Genomic DNA, 25,152 nt, shown 5'->3' with positions numbered 1-25,152 from the left:
GAGGCTCTGGGTGGGGAAGGGCAGAGCCCTCTGCAGAACCACAGAAAAACAAAGCATCGTTGAAGACCTTCCATTTCCCAATTAGGCAAAAACTGAAACATGGATGAGCTCCTGCCTAAATCCTAGTGATGGTGATGATGATGATAATGGTGGCGCTGACAACAATTAGTTTGCCTTATCATGTGCCAAGGACTTAATATATTTATCTCGAATCCTCAAAACTATCCTACAAGATGGGGACGATTCTATGTATACATGAGAAAAATGTAACTCAAAGAGATGTAAGATCACTCTGATAAAAGCCCAACTGAAATGTTTACACCCATTCTCTCAAAAGTTTTAGTTACAATGTCCCCTACAGAGCCCACTGAAACACACATATATGCACACGCATGTGCACACACTCTCGTGCATACACACACACTTGTGCACAAACACACACACACACCCCTCCATTTCTCCCACTCCCCCCAGCCCCACGGTGGAATAATAAAAAGCCTCCAAAACCATTTTCAAATCAAGTGGTAGATTTATTGGCTGTCTCTCTTATTCAGTGAGGTTAAAACGTCTCAGTGTAGGACACTCTAAACCTCGCTTTGGCTTCCCGTTGTGCTGCAAGACCAGCAACAGGTGCGCAGGTGGACAGTCAGTGGATGACAGAAGCAAACGGCCGCCGGCTCACATTGCTACAGTGATTCGTCCATAGGTTTAGGGAACATTTCGTTTGTTTTTCTTTCATAGCATCTTCCTCTTTTCAAACTCCTTCAGGAACAGGAGAGAGGGAGAAGAGAGAGGGGATTAAAGATTAAAAATCCAAATTACATTCACGGTCAAAATGATTCTTAAAACCTCTTGTTTTTAGGATCCTCTGAGCAACCAAAAATTACAGAAGTAAAATACCAGGATGAGGTTACTGAACACAAAATGACAGTTTTCAAATGAGCGCGTGTCAGTCTGAATTTCACTAAGCTAGATGCGGAGCTTCAACTTTGTCTCCTAAACGCGGGGGCTGAGAGGCTGTGAATTACTCTTGTTTTCTATGGCAGTGTTATCATTAGGAGCTGACAAACCTGACTGTGCTTATCCAAACCTTTAACGCTACACGTGACACACACCAGCCCTTTTAATAAAACAATGGATTTGTTTAGTTTCTCAGAGAATAAAACTGAACACAGATTCAGTTCAGATTTAAACCAAACGTCAAGAATCTCAGAAATATATGAAAAGGAAACAATACTGAAAACCACATTTCTCTAGATTGTAACCATTAGAATGCAGCAAAATGTGTAGGTGCCTGCTGCCACCTACTGGAGTAAAATGGTAACACATGTCTCTGATGTGAATTCAAGCATTTATTTGCTTTTTCCCTTCCTTCCCCTCTTTTAAACAAAATTCTTCACACACTCCCTAACCACCCAGATTTCTTTTAAACACTATGGCACACTGTGTCACATTCCACAAGACACAATCATGCAAGGAGTCAATAAAACAAGGAGTTAATTTTATTATCCCTAAGACAATGCCAAAGAAGATTATGCCAAAACATTGTTCCCTCCTGGGAAGACAATCGGGGCCTGTTTTCAGCATGTGCATAAAGTTTTGTTTTTTTGTGGGGTTTTTTTGTAAAGTCCATAATCATCAAAAAAGTAAAGAGAGAGAGAGAGAGAGCCTTAAATGATCACTCAAAGAGATAAGCCAAAAATCACTGCAAAGAGATTATGGAAGACACCAACTAAAATCTGAAAACCCCCAACCTCTTTAGATCTCCCTCCATCCTGACTCCCAGTTTTCATTTCTTCTTAGTCGGTCTTCAACCTCTCTCCCTGGGAAAAAAACCTATGGAGTTACCATAGCTATATCCCAAAGGCCCTCGATGGAAAAAAACAAAACACAAGGCAATTCTCTGCACAACCCCCAAAATGGAATTCAGGACACTTACGGACTCTGAAACGCTTTTTTGTATATCATACCTTACTACCCACAAAAGAGCAAATCTAGATGTTTGAAGAATAAAGTTTTTGAATCAGAAGACTATTCCTTGTCATGCCCGATTAGAACATCAGGACTAAAGGTGGAGTTGCTAGAGACTGTTAAGCTGCACACCGGAAAGAAAGAAACAGGAGAGACCCAGAAGAAAACACCATGGTTTCCAGGCACCCTGTGTGGCCTCCCACTTTAAGGCCAGTAACTTCCGAGCACTCAGGCCACTGTTCCAGCTCACCTTGTAGATGGTGGTTCCCAGCTGTGCAGGGGACATGCTGACCACAACTCCCGCACTCTGCAGGGCTGCGATCTTCTCTTTAGCTCCACCTTTTCCTCCAGCAATAATTGCCCCCGCATGACCCATTCTTCTGCCGGGAGGAGCAGTTAAACCAGCAATGAAGGACACCACAGGCTTGGCCTTGGGACCCTGGAAAACGGGATTTTAGACACTCTGATGAAGAAGTTGATGGAAACTGGACCTCCGACTCATGACTCTGCCAGAAAATGGCAAATGGCTGGGGCCCTTCACTCATCTTCAATAAGAAAACAACATGGGCTTCCCTGGTGGCGCAGTGGTTGAGAGTCCGCCTGCCGATGCAGGGGACGCGGGTTTGTGCCCCGGTCCGGGAAAATCCCACATGCCGCGGAGCGGCTGGGCCCATGAGCCATGGCCGCTGAGCCTGTGCATCTGGAGCCTGTGCTCTGCAACGGGAGAGGCCACAGCAGTGAGAGGCCCATGTACAGAAAATAATAAATAAATAAAATAAAAAAAGAAAACAACACAAATATTGAGCTATGACTGAAACCACTGCATTCTCCTTTGAGATGACGTGACTCTTCCTACAAACTCAAAAAAACAATCCTGAAGCAAAACTGTTACCTGTTAAGATATTAAACTTCAAATTCACCCCCACAAGCTGTTTTACAAATACATATGTCACTCTTTCGTTTGAAAAACAAAAAAGCACACTTGAAAATACATAAGTTATGTGATTTGTGATAACGAATTAAGACACAGATCAGGTTGTTTTAGTTCAACATAACTCTGTCTTAATGCTTTTGCATTAAATCTACTGCAAATATGTTAGTTTGGCTGAAGTACAAGAGAAAATCTGGCCTCACACACATATGTACTTGGAAAAGGGAGAAGTATTTTAATATCTGTCGGATAACAGGATATTCCTTGGCACTACACAAACCTCTTCAAATGGAACCTGAAACCACAGTCCTTTGTTACCTCAAAATTCATTCATCATTCTGGATCTTTTGCCTACAATGATTTTGTAACATCCATTGGTCAGAAGGAAAATACAGATTCACTGAGTTACGTAGCTCTTCCAAGTGCTGATACACTTCCTCATTCAACATCATCAAATCACTCTTCAGTATCACCACCAATCTCCTTAGAAAAGTCTTTAGTAGGGTGAAGTTCATGGTGGCAGAAACAAGTTTTCCAAAAATATACATTTGCAAGTTCAAACTTTATCACTGTCAACGAATACGAGGAGTTGTTTTCCTTGATACAGCAGGATTGCTTTGTTCATTTTTGAGAAAAGATCCGCCAAATAAATACCAAGGTCTGAACAACCAGTCTGCCTGCCAGACATTCTTTCAAATAAAACTGGTGTTGCATGAAAAAAGCAGCTAGTTCAGCTCACAACTCAACTGGCAAAGTGCTTTACTTCCCACTTCATCACAAAATACTGACTCCAGGGTCGAGACTTAATAAAATTAATAATTCTTACTGCTTCATTAAGGACATTCTTAAAGGAAACTGGCTTTTTTTAAAGTGCAAGTGCACGGCAGTGCAAGGTCACTGGCACAGTTCGCTTGGGCTAAGCTGACTCGCGTGAAGGCACCAGCACGCCAGGCTCCGCGTGTCTGACGCTCTTTACTCCAGTCCTGCCCCCACCATTCCTCCCTGCTCTTTACCCTCCAGGAATGCCAGACGGCTCTGCCTCTGGGCCCCTCTCTGCTGAGAAAGTTCTCCATCCTCCTTGGATACCTGGCAAATTCTGACTTAATTTTTAAGGCCTGGCTCAAGCCCCTTCTTCACCCCTAAGCTTTCCAACTCCCCGCTCCCGCTCTCTCCACAAGTGCTGGTTAGCTGCTCATCTCCTGTTCAGAGACTCCGCTGTGCCTCTGACACATTTCTACCGTTACCCACAGCACACTGGCTGTAGCTTATTCCCCACGTGCTCCCCTCCTAAACCATGAATCTCTGAACGCCGGGACTACGTTTTCACTTATTTCTGTATGCCCAGCATCTACCATAGTAGAGAACTGAGACGAAAAGACTCTGTAAGTCATTTACTTATTCACTCGTAGGCTCTGCAAAGGATGTGAGCACCTGGTATTCGAGTGGCACCAGTTTCCACTGGATCCCTCTGTCCCTATCCTCAAATGGTGGGAATATTACACTAGAAAGAAACAAGATTAGGATGAATCTAGAATGTCAAACAAATGTACACTCTGTCCTATTGACGAAGAAGAGTCACTTGAGATTTTTTAAGGAGCGAAAATTAGAATTGAAAAGACTATGAAAAAGTGTAGTCTGGGGCTTCCCTGGTGGCGCAGTGGTTGAGAGTCCGCCTGCCGATGCAGGGGACACAGGTTCGTGCCCCAGTCCGGGAAGATCCCACATGCCGCGGAGCGGCTGGGCCCGTGAGCCATGGCCACTGAGCCTGCGCGTCCGGAGCCTGTGCTCCACAACGGGAGAGACCACAACAGTGAGAGGCCCGCGTACCGGAAAAAAAAAAAAAAAAAAAGTGTAGTCTGAGAACAGGATACAGAAATGAGAAGTGTGGAAGCCTAAAATCAGGAAGACAAGTTAGGATGGCATGACTAGAGTCCGAGCAGATGCCCAGGACTGTGGACTCTTGTCCTTGAGCCCAGCGACCTGACTCCTGACCCCTCACAGCGTAAAGCAGAAGTCAGGCAGACCTGGGTAGGAACCTCAGCCCTGGCTGGTTTGCTGTGTGCCTGCCATCGGCAAGCTGCCAGTTTCCTTACTCATAAAAGGACAAAAACATCTAATCCGAGGGTCAAGATTAAACAACACCACTCCTGCAAATAATTACTGTCATCATGATGATAATAATAGTAGTTGTAGCAGGAGGCGACATTACTGAGTGTTCGCTCTGCGTCAGTTACTGTGCTAAGTGCTGAATATGTCACCTGAAATGTTCAACCTAGAATCTCGTACACAGTAGGCCCTCAATAAAAGTTCCATGAGACCAACCAGGAATAGGAATACATGTGCCAAATGAAACAAAATGTAAAGCTTAGTTTTTCCCACTAAATTCTAAGCTGCTCAAGGTATTCGTGTATTCTATATACATTTTTAAATTACGGTATACAGTTGGCCCTCCATACCCACAGGGTCTGCATCAGAGAATAGAAAATGTATGTGGGAAAAAGATTCCAGAAAGTTCCAAAAAGTAAAACTTAAACCTACCATGCTAGCAACTATTAACAAAGCATTTACACTCTATTAGGTATTATAAGTAATCTAGAGACAAAGTATATGAGAGGATGTACGTAGCTTATATGCAAACACTATGCCATTTTATATAAGGCACTGAGCATGCATGGATTTCTGCAGGGGTACTGGAACCAAACCCATGCAGATACCAAGGGATGACTGTAATGTCATATAACCTAAACTTTTTTTTGTAAAAAGAAGTCAGTTTTTACCTAAATTTTAAACTTCACAAACTTTCTGAGCTCAAGAGACTCTAATAACGTTTTACTCCCATCTCCTAACAATTTACTTTATTCTTTCACTATTTGCCATTTACTGGTTCCTAACATGCCAGAGGACTGCGCTGGGCACCAAGTACACCAGTTCCTTGCTCTCCATAATACAGTCTAGAGTGACAGTCAGGTGTTAACTAAGCACGCCTTGCAGAAGGAACAAGCAAAGGCAAGTGAGGATGAAAACAACCGGCACATCAGATGGGACACGGATCTGAAAAGGAGGGTCAGGGTGGTGTGTGAGGGGCTGGAATACCATGCTAAGTCTGCCCTTTGTCCTACATGGATGGCAATAAGCAGGCTGGCGGGGGGGTGGGGGTGTGGGGTGGGGAGGTGGAGGGAAAGAGGAGCAGAGATATCAGGAAAAAAATTACCGAAGTGGTCCAGGTGAGATAAGATGAGAGCCTGCACCAGAGCAGAAGGACTAATTACAGATGACAATGCTCTCAATCTCCACAAACTGCTAAGATCTCAGAGACAGATCTCGGTAACTGAGTGGAAGCAAGAGCTGAGGGAGAAATAAAAGATGGTTCTGGGGTTTCCCTGGTGGCGCAGTGGTTAAGAATCCGGCTGCCAATGCAGGGGACATGGGTTCGAGCCCTGGTCCGGGAAGATCCCACATGCCGCGGAGCAACTAAGCCCGTGCACCACAACTACCGAGCCTGCACTCTAGAGCCCGCGAGCCACAACTACTGAGCCCGTGTGCCGCAACTATTTAGCCTGCGCTCTAGAGCCCGTGCTCCCAACAACAGAAGCCACCGCAATGAGAAGCCTGCGCACTGCAACGAAGAGTAGCCCCCGCTCGCCACAACCAGAGAAAAGCCCGCGTGCAGCAACGAAGACCCAACACAGCCAAAAATAAAATAAAATAAATAATTTAATAAAAAAAAAAAAAAAAAAAGATGATTCTGAGGTTTCTGCCTTGGGAACCGCATGAAGTGTGATGCTGATTATACGCAACGACCATCTGCACTTAGGGAATAGGCACTATCTGGGGAGGAATAAAGATGAGAAGAGCCAGGAGGATGAATGGAGGCCCTGGTGACTAGCGCGAGAGCAACGCCAGGGTGGACAGCAGATCCGACAGCAGCAGCAGCAGCAGCGAACAGCTGCTTACTAAGAGTGCTTACCACGTGCCCAGGGCAGCTCTCCTCTATGTTACTGAGCCGTAACATAGAGTCCTACAAGGATGCTGGGAGCAAGACACTACTGTATCCCTATTTTGCCAATGAGGAAACTGAGGCACAGTGAAGTTAAGGAACATACCCAAGGTCACACAGTTTCTAAGTGGCAGACAGAAGCCAAACTGCTGAGGATCAGGGAGTGAATAAAAAGGAAAAAAGAAAAAGTAAGAGATCCAGAGAGTAACGGGAACTTTTAAAATTACCACCGAAGAAAATCAAGTAGACTCAAAATAGCCCTTGAAAATTCCTTCAATTACATATGCATCACTCTGTATACCCTACCCTGCAGGTGATATTATCGGTTCCTTTAACTCTCCGTTACTCATTATTTTTCAGCGGCATTTAATTTTGATGCATTCACTCTCAATCTCTTTTACAAGCGTAGACACAAGTTATCTCCCGCCCTCCTGCGCAGCCTCCTGAAGATGCATCTTCACTCATTCGTCAGTGTCAGGGACATCCTGGAAACCATGTGAATGCTCTCCCCAGGTCTTTGCCGCAGTGGTCCAGAGCACACGTTCACTGACTGGGGGCTGGCAGGCACCAGGCTGCTTCCGTCGTTACTGTGCCCTCTCTCTTTCTCTTCCCACCACCCTCCTTCACCCCAGGCACAGAGCTTAATTCCCTTAAGTTACGTGAAATTATGATACAACGCCACACTATTCTTTTTCATTCGAAGGGAGAGGCAACAAGGAAAGCCTTCATAGGACATAGTTAATAAAGCTTTTCTACTTGACCTTTGAAGCGAAGTGCTACTCTACAAGGATAGACTGAAGCTAGAGGGAGGCAAGCTCCTGGAAAAGGGTATAAAGGACAGGTTCTTTAGAAGGTCAGCCTTGACAGAGAAAGAACACACATCCCCTGAGATGAGGAGAAAGGACACCAATGACAGGTGAAAATGGAAATATGCAGGTCAAATGACAGCTTTCAGGCTGATGGCCTGGAAGTTCTCCCTTCAGCAGGAGGCCAACTGACCTACCATGAAGTGTGAGGAGATGCCTGGGGGGAGGATTCATTCGAGAAGCAGAGAACAGGCCCCAGGGGAAACGGGGAGGAGAATCCACCCAGAAAGGGTCCCAAGTTCCCTGAGTGGCCAGTACTCCAGGTGCAGCTCAACAAGGTTTAACTTTATCTTTCACGTTTGCTTAAAAAATTTATCTTTGAAAAAAAATAACTTCTAAAACAAACCGGTGATATTATTCAAGGGCAAAGAGCTATATATATTTTTTTCCAAACCCAAACTTACTGAATTATGCTGCCTCAAAAATTCTGCAGCATTTTCTTCTGCATTACCACCAATTTCGCCAATCAATATGATACCTTCTGTGGCTGGATCGTTCAGAAAGATTTCAAGGCAGTCAGTAAAATCTGTTCCATTGAAAGGATCACCTCCAATACCTGGAAAAGTCAAAGAATATCACCAGCTGAAAACTGGATGAATCATAAAATTCAGGTCAGGAAATGCTGTTTTACCTGGTTTCTTATTTTGCCTACCCCTTTCTTACCAATATTTTTAAATGTGTCATCACTCTTGCATTTAACATTTAAAAATCACAAAATGCTACATTTATTTCTGCTTATAATATCACATGAATGCTAAACGGTGGTGGTGGGTTCCTGTTAGTCACAAAAACAGCCCTCTTTTTGTTTAACTCCTTATCAAGACTCCTCCCTCCCACAAAATTATTCCTAGATAGTTCTTTAAAAATGAGCATTCTATATAGTTTCCCTAATTAGGAGAACTTTACTTCTGAAAACACATTAGCTTTTTCAGGGACATGAATTACTGTTTTCTATGTTATAACTTTTAACTTTGTTGGCTTCTGGTGAGTAGTTCATTATCAGTACCTTGTATATAATAGACGATAAATTCTGAAATTAAAAACAATCTGGATTAGCTAATCTGGCGTGTGTGTCTGTCTGTGTGTGTCTGCGTGTTAACATAACCTTCACTGTGGTAGTTCGTTGTGATTTGTTATTTTCACATGAACCGCAAACTATTACCATATTGGAGACTTAATACCACATTGGAAATAAATATTGGACATTTGTATTTCTTCTACAGTAAAAAAAAAAAATGAACATTTTAAGAAAATGTGTATTGGTGAGAATATCTTCTCTGATTAAACATTTAACCCATTTCTTTGCACAAAGTAACTATTTCATGAGAGACATTGCAGAGGAACCACTTGCAAGTTAAGACACAAGTCCCAGTGAGGGGAGGGGGGGTGTCTTGATCCCTCTTACCTCTGACCCAAAGTGAGAGATGACAAGAGACCACACACAGGGGCTCCACTATAGGCACATGGCTTTTTAGCACAAGTACTTGGATAGGACTCAAGGCAATATTCCCTACAGACTGGCTGACACTCTTAAATCTTTAAGTTATAAAAATGTATTTTATAATAGATAAATACGCAGGACTGGCTCCCTACTCTTCAACACACCACTCAAGAATGAAACTGAGGAAGAGGAGCGGCATCCACTGAGTGCCAGCCACGTGTCATGTCCTGTGCCTTAGCACACGTCGGCCCGCCATTTCCTCATCCCTGCAAACTCTCTGTGACATGGCAATTATTACTCTTCGTTCACAAATTAAAAACAGAGGCTACAGAAGACAGAATTGCCAACTCTATTTCAAAATCTTTTCTTATTTTCCATCACGCTATCTTGTATCATAGATTGTGCTTCTGCGCATAGAAAAGCTCAATTAATGTTTCATAGTGATTTTACGAATTTGAGTCTTTTTTTTTTTTTGCGGTACGCGGGCCTCTCACTGCTGTGGCCTCTCCCGTTGAGGAGCACAGGCTCTGGACGCGCAGGCTCAGCGGCCATGGCTCACGGGCCCAGCCGCTCCGTGGCATGTGGGACCCTCCCGGACCGGGGCACGAACCCGTGTCCCCTGCAACGGCAGGTGGACTCTGAATCACTGCGTCACCAGGGAAGCCCATGAATTTGAGTCTTAATAAAAATACTACAGGGTTATATTTTATAATTTTTTATAATAAAATGCTGCCTTTGATAAGCCTCTAAAAGATATTCTAAAAGTTTGAAGGAATATTTATAAAATGAGAACTCTGCCTGGCTTTTGGCAACAAATACCAAGATTATTTCCAAATGTAAAAACTTTTTTATATTTGTAAGTGGGAGGCAGTATGATGTGGCAAAGAGAGAGGTTGCAGGGAGCTCAACCCTCCTCCACCAATAACGCTGCCACAGGACTACACGTCAGCTCAGCGGTGCCTCGGAGGGTTGCCTTAAGAGTGAGATAATGATTGGCAAAGAATTCAGTGACTGTGAAGCACTGAGTGACAGCTGGTAATGATAACAAAATGCGAATTACAGTAATGAAAGTCCTATTTTTGAAGGACCATTTCTTCCCAGCGAGCTAAGTAACAGCTGTTTTCAAGGCCCAAGGCTCTCCAGGAGACACACGTCCCAGGATATTTGTTCTGAAGCTCGGAAGTCAAATCCCAGACCATGAATCTTGAAAATATAACAGTCAGCTTCATGTATAAGCAAATTAAATTCAAGATCACAACATCTTTTTAATAAAATGGCATCAAAATCTCTCACAAATAATCAAATCAATAATTATCATTATACTTATTCAGGGAAGATACTGAACTCCAATAAAATGAGTTTAGCAAAAAAATCCCTCACCAATGCACAAAGACTGCCCCAATCCAACTTGTGTTGTTTGATGAACTGCTTCATAAGTCAGGGTGCCAGATCTGGACACGATACCTTAAAGAAAGAGAATTCAATAATATTAGGTTGTGTTCATACGACTATCATACAGTAAAATAAATTACAAACACAGGTATCTATAAAACCCATTTCACAATTTGTCAACCAAATAAACGATAACATCAGGTCATGAAATAAGAAGAAAAGGCCTAAATTATAGCAGGGAGGTTTTAAAAGTTATATAGAGAAGAAAGTGTGTTATTAGTTAGGGTTGTTTTATGACCATAAAAGCAGTTAAGAGAGACCTAAAGTCTTCCACGTAAAACGACTGCAGACATGCAGTAAAATGGAACAATAAACCTACAAAAAGGTCCATAAAGAAAAAAAAAGAAGGCATAAGTTTCAAGTATTAATCTTTGGCTAATAACCCTGATTTAGGAAAATAAATTCATAGTTAGGCTTGCTGTCTCCTGACCACACAGATTCCTCAAGACAGAGCCCTGTTCTCCTACGCTGGTTCGGTAAGAGACTGCCAATGCTGTTGGAGATTCTGCAGTGACTGTCTTTCTTGCTGGACTGGAACCTCCAGGGGGTCAGTAAACAAGACTGTTTTCCCCACACCTGCGTTCCCAGTATCAAGCACAGTTCAGGCACAGAAGGAGCTCAGTAAATATGCACCAAATGGGTCAATATTGAAAATCAATGGAGAACAACCACCTTCTCAAACAAAATCTAATTCCAAGAGTTTTAAGACCTTTCACTAACTGGATCCTATTTCACGACAAATGACAACCACTAACACCAACCCCCATCTGTCTCATCCGTCAGTTCTTCCCTATTCTTAGAGCTTTCTTTCTATCTACATCGTCTCTCCTTAACACAGTCCCCCCTCTGTGGGACCTTTCATAACTGAGAAGGTTAGGTAGGTCATGCCTATGTACATATGCATTTGATGCATTTAGCTTTTAAGTAAAGTACAATCAGTAACTTAATTGTATATCTTTGTGTGAATTACCTAGTCTCCTTTCCACTCCTGATTCTTATGAATAGAATTATGGTTGATTAATTGACTCTTATGATAGAATTATGTTCTTGTTCAGGCAACACCCTAGATTACTGGGCAGCACAACTGTTTTATTTATTCTAGTCTTTTAATGGAACAGTATAATAGTGAACAGTAGCACTAGGATTTTGTCATTTTGTCATTCTTTTAACGGGCTTTCATCTAATTATATAAATGATATACAATTTATATAAATGCAAACTGCATACATTTAAGATAATGAAAGCAATGTTTTTAGGGTAAATTACTCCTGCCATCCTTAAAGTATATATATATAGTAAAAGAAACTATCACTTAAAAATATCTATCATAGGGCTTCCCTGGTGGCGCAGTGGTTGAGAGTCCGCCAGCCAATGCAGGGGACACGGGTTCGTGCCCCGGTCCGGGAAGATCCCACATGCCACGGAGCGGCTGGGCCCGTGAGCCATGGCCGCTGAGCCTGCGCGTCCGGAGCCTGTGCTCCGCAACGGGAGAGGCCACAACAGTGAGAGGCCCATGTACCGCAAAAAAAAAAAAATCTATCATAAGGATACTTCTGCTTCCAAAAAGCAGGGGTATTTTCCTGTATTTTTCCTGCTGAGTACAAGTAAAAACCCTGGACATCATATATAAAACAAATATAAGAAATCTCTGAGGGGCTTCCCTGGTGGCACAGTGGTTGAGGGTCTGCCTGCTGATGCAGGGGACGCGGGTTCGTGCCTCGGTCCGGGAAGATCCCACGTGCCGCAGAGTGGCTGGGCCCGTGAGCCATGGCCGCTGAGCCTGCACGTCCGGAGCCTGTGCTCCGCAAAGGGATAGGCCACAATGGTGAGAGGCCCGCGTACCACAAAAAAAAAAAAAAAAAGAAAAGAAATCTCTGAAAGATGGAGAGAAGACAGAGTCACTAGGGACCTCAAGACTCAAGCAGTGACACAATGGTGAACAAACCACAAAGAGGATAAATCCAAAGAAATTCCCACCAAAATTCCTAATAAGTAAACTTCAGAAAACCAAAGCCAAAAAAAAAAAATCTTGAAAGCAGCAAGAGAAAAATAACACCTTACCTAAACAGGAAAAACAACTCAAATGACATCAGCTTTCTCATCAGAACCCATGGAAGCAAGAAGTGGAACAACATTTTTTAAGTGCTAAAAGAACTGTCAACCCTAAATCCTATACCCAGTGAAATTATCCTTTAGGGATGAAGGGGAAATAAAGACATCCTCAGATGAGGGAAAAATAAATAATCTGTCCCCAACAGTTCCATCATAAAAGAAAGGCTAATGGAAATTCTCTAGAAAGAAGGTAAATGATACCAAGAAGGAAGAACGCAGCAATAAGCAAAACATGGATAGATAGAAAGACTTTCTCTTGAGTGTCCTAAAAGGAAGAAATAAAACTGTCCCTATTTGTAGATAACATGTTTGTCTACAAAGAAAATGCTAAGGAATCTACCAAGAAACCCCATTAGATTACAGCAACGTTGCAAGATACAAGATAAACAAAAATCAATTGTATTTCTATACATTAGCCATGAGCACATGGACACCAAAATTAAAATACAATAAAATTTAAAATTGCTTTCTTAAAAAAAGAAATACTTAGGTGTAAATCTAACAAAACATATACAGGACTTATATGCTAAAAACTACAAAATGCTTGTGAAAGAAATCAAAGACAATCTAAATAAATGGAAATATACTGCATTCATGGATTGGAATAGTCAACATGTCTATTCCCCCCAGATTGACATAAAGATTTAACACAATTCCCATCAAAATCCCAGCAAGAGTTTCTGTAGATAGAGACAAGATCATCTTAAAAATTATATGAAGTAAAGGAACTAGAAGAACTAAAATAATTTTAAAAAGAATAAAGTGCAAGGAAGCGATCTACCTAAAATTTCAAGACTTATCACTTAGCTATAGTATCAAGATTGTGTGGTACTGGTGAAATCCAGAAATAGACCAACACAAATATGCCAACTGTTTTTCTGACAAAAATGCAAAAGCAACTCAATGGAAGAAAGATGATCTTTTCAATAAATGGTGCTGAAGCAACTGAACACAAGTAGACGAAAAAGAACTTTGATCTACGTCTCACACCTAGAAAAATTAACTGAAATTGGATCATGGGATTTAAATGTAAAACTACAAAACTTTCAGGAAAAAGAAAGATATTTAAGGCTAGGCAAAGACTTACTAGACTTGAGGTCCAAAGCATACCTCACAGGAGAAAAAAATTAGTAAGTTAGACTTCATCAAAATGAAAAACTCTTGCTCTCTGAAAGATCCTGTTAAGAGCATGAAAACACAGCTACAGAGCGCGAGAAAATATTTGTAAGTTGTTGTATCCAACAACGTACTAGTATCTAGAATATATAAAGAACTCTCAAAACTCAACAGTAAAAAAGCAAACAACCCAATTAGACCATGGGCAAAAAATCATGAAGAAACACTTCACTGAAGAAGATATACAAATGACGGACAAGCACCTGAAAAGACGTTCAATATCATTAGCCATCAGGGGAATGTAAATTAAAACTATTACAATGAGATATCACTGTACACTTATCAGAATGGCTAACAAAAAAAACTGTGATACTACCAATGCTGTCAAGGATCAAGAAAAACCGGATCACACATACGTTGGTGACGGAAATGTAAAATGGATAACAATTTGGCAATTTCTTTAAAAACATGCAACTATCATCCAACCTAGCAACTGCCCTCCTGGGCATTCATCCCAAAGAAACGAAGACTTGGATTATATAAAAACGAGTACACAAATGTTTATAGCAGCCTTACTTGTAACAGCCCCAAACTGGAAACAATCCCAATATCTTTCAACAGATGAATCATTAAACACACTATGGCATATTCGTACCCTGGAATACTACTCAGTAATAAAAATGAATGAACTACTGACACAACAATCTGGTGAATCTGCAGAGAATTGTACCGAGTGTAAACAGCCAATCCCAAAACGCTACATACTACCTGATATTATTTATACAGCACTCCTGAAATTTAAAATTTTAGAAATGGAGAATTATTAGTTTCCAAGGATTAAGAAGGGAGTGGGAGTAGGAGGGAAGTGGGTGTATCTATAAAAGGGCAAGATGAGGGATCCCTGGAGTGATGGAAAAATTCTTTATGTCTGTATCAATGTCAATATACTAGATGTGACATTGCATTATAGTTTTGCAAGATGTTACCATTGGGGGACACTGGATAAAGGGTACACAGAAATCTGTCTGTATTATTTCTTACAATTACATGTGAATTTACAATTATCTGAATATAAAAAGTTTAATTAAAATAAAATTTTTAAAAAGGATGTAGAAGTCAAGTATGTCACATGTGGTTGAGAGTAAAAAAACGTCTAACATAAGTGAAAAAAATACTGTATAGTTAAATATCAATTTGGAATTCAATCTCCCTTCAATAACATTCAATTAGCTGTTATACAGTTTCATTAGTTATCATTAACACAAACTAGAAAGCCACTATACTATTGTACTGCTGTCATATTACATTACGTCCCATTCAGAAATACCCAAGGGACTGAAAAATCCTTCCTTTCCCTAAACTCTTAGCTTAAGGACTGGAAGTCAATGAGGCTTCTGAGAACATTAGTACTAGTATCAAAATAGGAATAGTTAGTACAAAAAATCATCTTTTCTCCTTCACCTCCTTGAAAATCTTGTAGTGTCATACATTTTCTTTTAGGTGAATTTTTTTCTAAATCCTCTGAATTAAAGGCAGTCTCCCAGAGGACTTCCTCATCCATGTGCTATGGCCATCTGGAGAACCAAGGTCTAAAGGACTTCCCTGAACTTTTCTTACTTGTTTTTGAGGTTCATGGGCACCTTAGAAAGCAGGGTAGTGATCAGAAAGGCAACTCAGTACAGGACACACCTTATTCCATGCTCACCTAAGTCTACAGTAGTAGCCATTCCAGCAGTAGCCATTCCAACCATTCAAGCAGACTGTAGAGTGTAAAGAGTATTCAAATATGTGCAAAAGCATCAGTGGCTATGTGGATCAGGCCCCGACTAGAAATCAGATGGCCTATGGAACCCCCTGCATCCTCCCTCGTAAGAGAACTTGGTAAGTTCTCGACTGGTAGCACGGCTGACAGCTCTAAGAGCCATTAGTAATAAAGAAAAATCATGACCTTTAACCCAGTCCTGTAAACTACACAACTGACATTTACTGACTATGTTTAACTATTCTTACTTAGTATTTACAGTCACGGTTTATAGATAAAGTACTGTAAACTCTATTACGGTGGAGAAACAGTATAGCTTAGTGAGAGTTAGGTGTGAAGAGTCTAAAAACCGCCATAATGGGCTAATTCTGAAATGTTAATTTGGTTATTTCCTTGAGGAACTAAACAAGTAGCAGTACAATTTTCCCAAAACATTTTGAGAAAGCCCATAATATCCACTGAGGCAAAGTAATTCTGACAGGACACAGAAAGACTAACAATAAAAATATTCACAGCATGTATATCTGGACAAGAGCCGGAATATTTACAGAACCCCCTATAATCAACAATTATATAAAAATTATATAAAAAAGACTACCCAATAAAAAATAATGTGTAAAACACTTGAACAGATATTTCACAACAGAAGATTTATAAATGGCCAATAAGGACATGACATCATTAGTCATGGGGGAAACTCAAAACCATAATGAGACATCATTTCACTCCCGGTAGAATGGCTAAAATTACAGACTAACAGTACTAAATGTCTGTGAAGATGTGGAATGACTGGAACATTCATACACCGAGGGTGAGGGTAAAGAACGCACAGTCACTTTACAGAACTATTTGGCAACTTCTTAAGAAGTTGAACATGCTTTGACTCTATGACTTAGCAATTCCATTCGTAGGCATTTAACCCAAGAGAAATACCCACAGAAAGACCTGTACACAAAAGTTCACCTTAACCTTATTCATAATGAATCAAACCTGAAAACAACAGAAACATTTGTCAGTGGGAGAATGGACAAATTGTGGTATTCAATAAAATACTACTTACCGATAAAATAAACTATTGATACACGCAAACACATGGAAGAATCCATAGTGTGCTGAGCAGGAAAAGAATCTTTAAAAAAACCCCAAAAACATCTTCACTGATTCTAGAGAATTAGCGTTTCTCAAGCATCAATTCAGGACATAGAATCAATTCACTATAAAACTTCCCTGGTAAATTCTCTTAAAGTTGAATTAATTAAAATGAATTTGATTTGCAGAGTCAAATTCTCTTTGTGAGTTTTGAGCTCAGGGCAAGGAATTTTGTTTTTAATCTATAAGAAATATATACTCACCAATTCTTCCTTTCTTGTGAATATGGCCAGGCATGATGCCAATTTTGCATTCTCCAGGCTGAAGGAAAGTAATTCATGGTTTCAGAAAAGTGAAAAAAAAATTGTAACTTCCTAGGTCATACACACAAATATACTTGGACTGATTCAAAGCTAGTTAGCCTTCAGAGGGCTTATTTTTGTTTTGTACACTCACATTGATGACTCCAGGGCAGTTTGGACCAATCAGCCTGGTCTTTTCCTGGCGCAGCAGTTTGTGCTTGACCCGCACCATGTCCTGCTGTGGGATACCTTCAGTGATGCACACGACCAAGGACACTTCCGCCTCGATAGCTTCATTAATGGCAGCAGCAGCAAAAGGAGGAGGGACATAAATGACAGACGCTGTCGCTCCGGTCTGTTCTTTGGCCTGAAACATTAACCACGAAGCACTTTATTATTGGTTAAGTCAGAAACATTGTAAAAGAAATTCAATACCATGATTTTAATGATGTCTTGGGGTCAGGAAAGGACATCACCAGGAGACATCGGATGTCTTCATTCTTCCCATTAACAAGTTCACTTTGCTGTCAGAAAAGAGCAGAGTAAGCACGGCCTCCTTTCTGCCCCCTTGGGACAACCTTCTGCATTGAAAGTTTCTGTGACCTCCCATTCCCTCAGGTGACAGCATGTCAGTACACCTGCAAGCACTGCCTGATTTGCATCTGTGTCCCCTCATTCCTGGGCCATGTTTATTTCTGTTGTTCTACAAGGCACTTACCACCTGTTCAGTACCAAAGACCCTGCACCTCCCCAGGAGAAAAGGACTGGTAAGCCCCAAGCTCCAGAACCCAGCTCTCAACCATCTGTTTAAAAATACATCCAACTTAATAAATAATATCAAGAGGCAGCAAAATGAAGTGGTTTTCTTCCTAGCTGTCAATTTTTACTCTAAATGCATGCTGATTAGAAATAAACTAAAATACACATGCATAAATGGCCACGGAATAAAAATGGGTCAAATAAGGTTAGTCTACTCTACATCACCCCTCACGATGCAGCACTGAAAGACCATCAATTTGACCATGGTTCTCTCTCAGTGGTTTCTACATACTCTCTACATGTATCAATACACATGTAGCCTTCTACCCACCTCCTCGTGTGGCCACGTCTCTTCTCCTGAAAGGAAGCTCCTTGAAGACAGAGACTGTCAGTGATCTCTGGCTCTCCAAGAGTGGCAGCATCTATTCCGTGAGAGGCCCTGAGAGAGACTCTATACAGGCCTCGGATAAGGCTTCACCACAACCCTGCATGCTTAGCATCCCCAGCTACAAATCAAGATGCTGAGGCCAAGAAACATTAAATAACTTGCACAAGGTCACATAGCTAGGAAGTGGTACAGGCAAGATTCAACAATAAGTATATCTGATTCCAAAGCGTCAGTTCTTTTCAGCTACAGCAGGCTGCCTCCCTATAAATGTTAAAATGTAACTTAACCAAGATGTAAATCAAAACTTTTTAGAAGGCTGTGCCATGGGATTCATAATGGATGCAAAAACCAAGTTACGGAACACACAGGTACAACCAGAAGGGACAGAAGTAAAAGACAGTGTCTTTGAGAATCATCCCCAAATGACTCCCCACGTTCCCAGCAACTTAGGGGCTTTCTCTACGGCACCCCGAATAAAAAGAGGTATCTTGACAGCGAGAGAAGAACAAGTCAAAGGATGCTGACTTGCCAGGGGTTAAAAATAATTCAAAACAATGTTTTTAAAAACTATGTTCAAGATGATAACAGAGAAGTGGGAACCAAAGGAAAAGAGCTAGGTTGGAACCAAGTGTAGGTATTTTATGGAAAATATCAATATATCCCATGGGTGCCTACCCCTTAAGGCTACAAACACTTTCAGCAGCTGGACTGTGACAACAGGGTCTGTGCTGGCAAATAATACTGTATGAAAGGTGTCCGTCCTACTCACTCAGAAAGCTCTTTGAAAGAGCAGAATGGGTGAGAGACAGTATCTGTCAAAGAACTTACATTATATTCCAAATGTCATATCTATTTGTATCAAAATTAATAATAAATGAATTGCTTAGCAATGAAAACTGTTTTCAAAGGAAAGCAAAAACAGTTCATGACAAAAGAAATCTGCCTAGAAAGATTTTTTTCTAAAAATGCAAATCAAAAAAAAAAAACTAAATGATTATTCTACAGAATATATGATTTTTTTTACTCTTTAAAATACAATACACTCAAAACACACATACACGTATACAGTACACCCTATTTTCAAGTTTAAAGTAAAGTGAAAATTCCAAATTTGAGTATTTGTTTTTTTCTACATTTTAGGATTAAGAATACAAATTAACTTCAATTAGAAGTTAGGGGCTTCCCTGGTGGCGCAGTGGTTGAGAGTCCGCCTGCCGATGCAGGGGACACGGGTTCGTGCCCAGATCCGGGAAGATCCCACATGCTGCGGAGCGGCTGGGCCCGTGAGCCATGGCCACTGAGCCTGCGCGTCCGGAGCCTGCGCTCCGCAACGGGAGAGGCCACAACAGTGAGAGGCCCGTGTACCGCAAAAAAAAAAAAAAAAGTTAGTATTCCATAAAGAGAGTACATCTATAAATGTGTACTGTAAAAAGTGCAATTCTTTAAAACATGCCTTAGATGTTTATAAAGAGGAGGGGTACATTTTTTAACATCAATACATCAATCCCAAGTACTAAGTTTATTTCCTTGATTTTTTAAATTAAACAGCCAAGAATTTGTACTATGGTTTCGTTTATAATACTACTAGTATTGTACATATTCATTTAAGTGTAGAAAGAGAATGAAAGAATACACATTGAGCTTAAATTAGCTCTCTATAAAAGCAAAACCTGAGAAATGGAAAACACTATATAAAACTTAACTTTACATACTTTTATATCATCTGAAATTTTACAATAAACAATTAGCTTTGTAGCGAAGAATTAAAGTTTAGTTTAAAATCAATTTAAAAAGGATTAAGAAATCAGCAAATTGGGGAAGAGACTAGAACTCTGTGATTTGTCCATCAGACTCTACAGTCAGGTTTCTCCACACAGGAACACCATACACTACTTACTCTGAGCCAGGCTAAGTCTGCCACTTATCGGTCATGACACTATGTGCAGGACCCTCAACCTGTCTGCTCCTGTCAGCAGCTGGACTGTGACAACAGGGTCTGTGCTGGCAAATAATACTGCATGAAAGGTATCCATCCTACTCACTCAGAAAGCTCTTTGTAAGAGCATCCTTGTCTTTAAAATGGGGATGATAACAGCACCTACCTCGGGCTTGTGGTTCGGCCTGAATGAGGCCATGAATATGAAGCACCTGGCACAGTGCCTTGGCAAAGCACCCACTCGAAGTGTTAGGGTAGGGGGTGGATGCTGACATGTGCACTTCTAACACCCCAGAAGAAGAAATGGGAAGGAAGGAAAATAAGCCAAACAGAAGCCAAGCCACAGCACTTCTTCCCTAAAGAGCCGATATATACCTACAGACAAAAATGACCCGGGGGGCTTCCCTGGTGGCGCAGTGGTTGAGAGTCCGCCTGCCGGTGCAGGGGACACGGATTCGTGCCCTGGTCTGGGAGGATCCCACATGCCGCGGAGCGGCTGGGCCCGTGAGCCATGGCCGCTGAGCCTGCGCATCCGGAGCCTGTGCTCCGCAGCGGGAGAGGCCACAGCAGTGAGAGGCCCGCGTACCGCAAAAAAAATAAATAAATAAAAATGACCCAGGCTGCGGAGAAAACATCCTGAGCCTACCTGACTAAAGTGAACACACTGGTTTTTACCGCAATTCAAATTCCTCTAGGTTACTAGAATTTTAAAAAGCAACTGACTCTCCCCAAAGGGGCACAATTAAGATCTTGAACCAAGGCGTACTAGCTCTTCCCCTGCTTTTCTTTTCTTGCCAAACTCAGGTGCCATTAGTTACCTCCTTCACAGTACTGAAGACCGGTAAGCCCAGATGCGTCTTGCCTCCTTTCCCTGGAGTGGTTCCTCCAACTAATTTGGTGCCGTATTCCAATGCCTGCTGGCTATGAAAGGTGCCCTGAGGGGAAAAAGCGAAAGACTAATGAGAAAAGGCAGGCTGGGGAGCCTAAAGGCCATCTTCAGCAACTTGGAAAAGAAAAACAAATAGGTTAAGTATTTCCCAGCAAACAGCCGTGACACATATCCAAGCATTCTCATCACCTTATTGAACACAGCTTTCACCCTTGAAGCAAAGCGGGCCTCTGCGGGGCCAAAATCACTGTTTTTTTTAAGGGGGGGGGGTCTCTTTTCCCTGTTTTCAAATTTGGCTGATGATCAAAAACCCCCTGGTGTTTAACCTGAAAAGAACACCTCTTTTTCACTGTTCCTCGACTCCTGGTGTCCTCACATCCCTCTTCTACTCAGTGTAAAATCCATGGCCAGTCACTACAGTCACACACCACCTTGGCTCTCTCTCACTTCAATTTACACATCTGGCAAAATCACAATCTTGGTTAAATCCAATTCTCCACCTACTCTGAGACTGCACATGCGCCACTGAACAGTAGCTGGAGGAAAAATAAAATAAAACCATGCTAACTGGTCTCACTTTAAATTAATGATCCCAAACCTTAAGTGAGCCTTTAACGCTGCCCAGCCAGCATCCTGGATGTCCCTATCCATTTACTCTCCCACCTCCACCTCGGCACTACTGACACTCTGGACACACTGATTCCCTGTTATGAGAGGCTGTCCTGTGATTTGTACAATGTTTACCTCTACTCAGTAGATGCCAGTACAATGCCCTCCTCCCTACCCCACTCAGCTGTGATGACCAAAAACACCTCCAGGGATTGAAAGATTCTTTTTCACTAAGCTTCTGGGGCTCCGCCTCCCTGTTTTTCCTCTTCTCTTTCTTCCTCTTCCTAGACTTCTCTTTTTCATTTAAATGTGTGCCCTTGGTGAGTTCACCCCTTATCGTGGCAATAAGTATCATCCATATGGTGACCTCTCCCAAACACACAGACACACACATATCCCACATACCTAGCCGAGACCTTTGCCTTGAACTCCATGCTCACACTGCCAACTGCCTACCTGACATCTCCACTTGGAGAACCAGTAGGCATCCCAAACTTAATGTGCCCAAAACCGAGTTCCTGATCACTCCCCACCATGGTTTACCCCATCTCAATTAATGAGAACTCCACTCCTAACACATGTTCAGACCAAAACTACTGAAGTCATTCTTGATTTCTCTCTTCCTCTTATATCTCAAATCAGGATACATTAGTCAATCTTACTGCCCTGCCTTCAGAACGTAACTGACAACATCTCACCTCTTCTACTGCTACCGTCTTGGTCTAAGTCACCATCAACTCTTGACAGTACTGCCGTTGCTCCCTTTCAACCTATTCTCAACACGGCAGCCAGACTGATCCTGCTACATGTCACTTCTCTGATCAAACTCTGCAATAGTTTTCCATCTCATTCACAGCAAAAGCCAAAGCGAAAGCATCACACTGGCCACCAAGTCAGTATTCAAGCTGCCTCCTCACATCAGAACCCCTCAACTGCCCGACCTCGCTTCACCCACTGTTCTCCCATCACTCATTCTACTCCAGTCATGCCAGCCTTGGGGCTGCCACACACAGCAGGCACGTTCCCCCCTCCTGGCCTCACTGTCCCCTCTGGCTGGAACACCCTTCCCCTAGACATCCACTTGACTCACCCCCAAAGCTCCTTTAGAACTTGACTCAGAGGTCAGGCTTCCCCTGAGCACCCACCCCAACTGCCACCACAACCCCACACACATACAGACACCTCCTTTCTCTGGTTTAGTTCTTCCACGGCACTTATACTTTCTAACGTACCACATAATTTACTCATTGATTTTGTTTCTCTCCCCCGCCACTCCATGAAGGCAATGATTTCTATCTACTTTGTTCACTGAGAGATGGCACCTACAGCAACACATTCCATACAGTAGGCACTCAATAAGTAGTTGCTGAAAACTGAGTGGATCTATGCGGTCATTCTACAGGGACCAGAAAATGATGACTCAACTACTCAAGTTCTATTTCTTAATTCAACGTCTTCATTTTTCAAAACAGGAAACTTAGTCCCGAGCATGTTAACTGACTTATCTTAAGTCAGTGATGGAGTTTTGGAAAGGACCTCAGACCAGTGCTCTCTCTTTAGAGAAATGCCATTCAAAGTGTCATCTGTATACGCTAACGGTCTACAGTGAGATAAACACAAAACGAAAAAAGAATGACAAAAATAATAAAGAAAAATCTAATAAAGAAAACAAAAATAAGTGAGAATGTTTGCAGACTTTTATAGCAATATAATATTGCTATGACTTTTACAGTATTTTGTAAAAAATATTCATCTGCATTAGATTAGTGATAAAACAAAGACACACCCAAACTGGTCTTTCATTCCAGATAGTTAGAGAAGCACTACCCTAGACTACCACACTGTTACATAAATTCCAATGGACAAATTTTTAGTCCTAATGTAGTGCTAAACAGGGATAACATTTCCCGTTAATAAGCTTCTTTCCCGTAATTTTCCCATTATCACCATCCAGTGCAGAGTTAAGAATAGTAATAGCTTTTAGCAGCTCATAACAGCCAGTTCAAGAAATACCACCCACTGGAAATCTGCATTTTGGGGATTTGCTCTGAAATACAAATATTCCTCACTCAAAAAAAAGAACTAATGAGACGAAACGCAGATTCTCTACAGAGATAAACTCTAAATTTCAGACCTCATCATTACATCTATAAACAGAAACTTAAAACCAACAAATCGTAAGGCTCCCAATTACTCTAAAAAAAAAAGTGAATGAGAAACAGTGTATTTGCCGGTAACCCAGAGACACTGAAACCAACCCTGGATTTCCATATGTAGGCAAATCATCATCCAATTTATGAATCAAAGACAGTTCCAAATAGTGCTTATAGCATGGACAATGGTTCTTAAAAAAAAAGGTCAGAGGTTAAAATGTTGCAGGATTGTATAAAGCTTAGTAAAAAGAAAAACAAAATCATACATAATAAACTTAGGTGGAGAATTTGGGTTAATCAAACATTTGATTATATGCTAATAAAATTAACATCTATCCAAAAAGGGACTAAATATGATTTTAATTGGCAGAGGAATGATAAAATGTACTTCATATCTTAGATGAGCATCAACTTTCTTTAGAATGTATATATGTGGAAATGATATTCATAAAACATACGGCTATCAGAATAAGTAAACCAATTTTACCTATGAACAAAATTTCTAAGTTTGGGGTGTTTCTTTTTTCATTGACAGTGGATTGTTTTTTTTAAGACAGTAGAGGAATGGGAGAAAAAGAAGCAAGGTCCACTGCAATTCACATTTTTGTCCCAATTATTTCAAAAAAAAGTCAGAAAGCAAAAGTACATTTCACATGAACAACCTTCTAATCTAATTCATTTTTAAAAAAAGAACTACAAAATTTTAAAGCAATTCCTAAGTACTTTAGAAACAAAAGTTATAGAATTCTGGATATTTAGGTACCATCCTCTAGATCAGGGTTAGTAAAATATGGCCTGAAGGACTTGACTTGCCACTGGTTTCGTGAATTAAGTTTCACTGGCATACCCATTCACTGACATATTACCTATGGCTGCTTTTGCTGTTCCAATACTACCAAGTAGCTGTAACAGAGACTGCATGGCCTATTAAGCCTAAAATGCTTACAATCTTGTCTTTACAGAATACGCTTGCCAACTCTTGCTCTAGATCACCAAAACCCTGCAGAATGGACGTGATAATTCTTTTAATCATAGAAAAATCATTAACTTTTAAATTACACAAAAATCATTAATCGCTTTTATTTTGCCATATCTCCTTTAATAATGAAGGAAGGGATACTTTGGGTTAAGGCTGATGGCTATCTTGCAATTGATTTGGTAGTATTCCCTCGTTTAAAACAAAAAAATCTGTGCATCTACTATGGTGAAACCATAAATGTGTACAAATGTTTTAAAGGGCAACTTAGCAATAGCTGTTAAAATTTTAAATACACAGAACCTTTGACACCCATTTTTACTTTCAGGAATCAATTTAACAGACATATATGTATGATATATATTATATACTGTATAATTTGTTTATATATGTTTGTGTGTGT

At 41.1% G+C, this 25,152-nt stretch overlaps 1 protein-coding gene across 1 annotated transcript in view; it reads right to left on the bottom strand.

The window, feature by feature from the left end:
- Window positions 1-506: 506 nt before the first annotated feature.
- The window catches only part of SUCLG1 (succinate-CoA ligase GDP/ADP-forming subunit alpha), a 36,041-nt gene continuing 11,395 nt past the window's right edge, over window positions 507-25,152 (bottom strand). The window contains exons 3-9 of the mRNA XM_027129215.1: window positions 20,941-21,057; window positions 17,194-17,406; window positions 17,001-17,058; window positions 10,587-10,670; window positions 8,170-8,321; window positions 2,222-2,410; window positions 507-762 (exon numbers count right to left, since the gene is read on the bottom strand). Coding sequence (XP_026985016.1) covers window positions 736-762; window positions 2,222-2,410; window positions 8,170-8,321; window positions 10,587-10,670; window positions 17,001-17,058; window positions 17,194-17,406; window positions 20,941-21,057 — 840 coding nt within the window. The 3' untranslated portion in view covers window positions 507-735. The remainder of the gene's footprint in view (window positions 763-2,221; window positions 2,411-8,169; window positions 8,322-10,586; window positions 10,671-17,000; window positions 17,059-17,193; window positions 17,407-20,940; window positions 21,058-25,152) is intronic.

The sequence above is a fragment of the Aethalodelphis obliquidens genome, unplaced genomic scaffold (genome assembly GCF_003676395.1).
Source record: "Aethalodelphis obliquidens isolate GAN/ISIS:26980383/991018 unplaced genomic scaffold, ASM367639v1 scaffold35, whole genome shotgun sequence".
Classification (NCBI taxonomy): Eukaryota; Metazoa; Chordata; class Mammalia; order Artiodactyla; family Delphinidae; genus Aethalodelphis; species Aethalodelphis obliquidens.
This window is presented reverse-complemented; position numbering and strand designations above follow the sequence as displayed.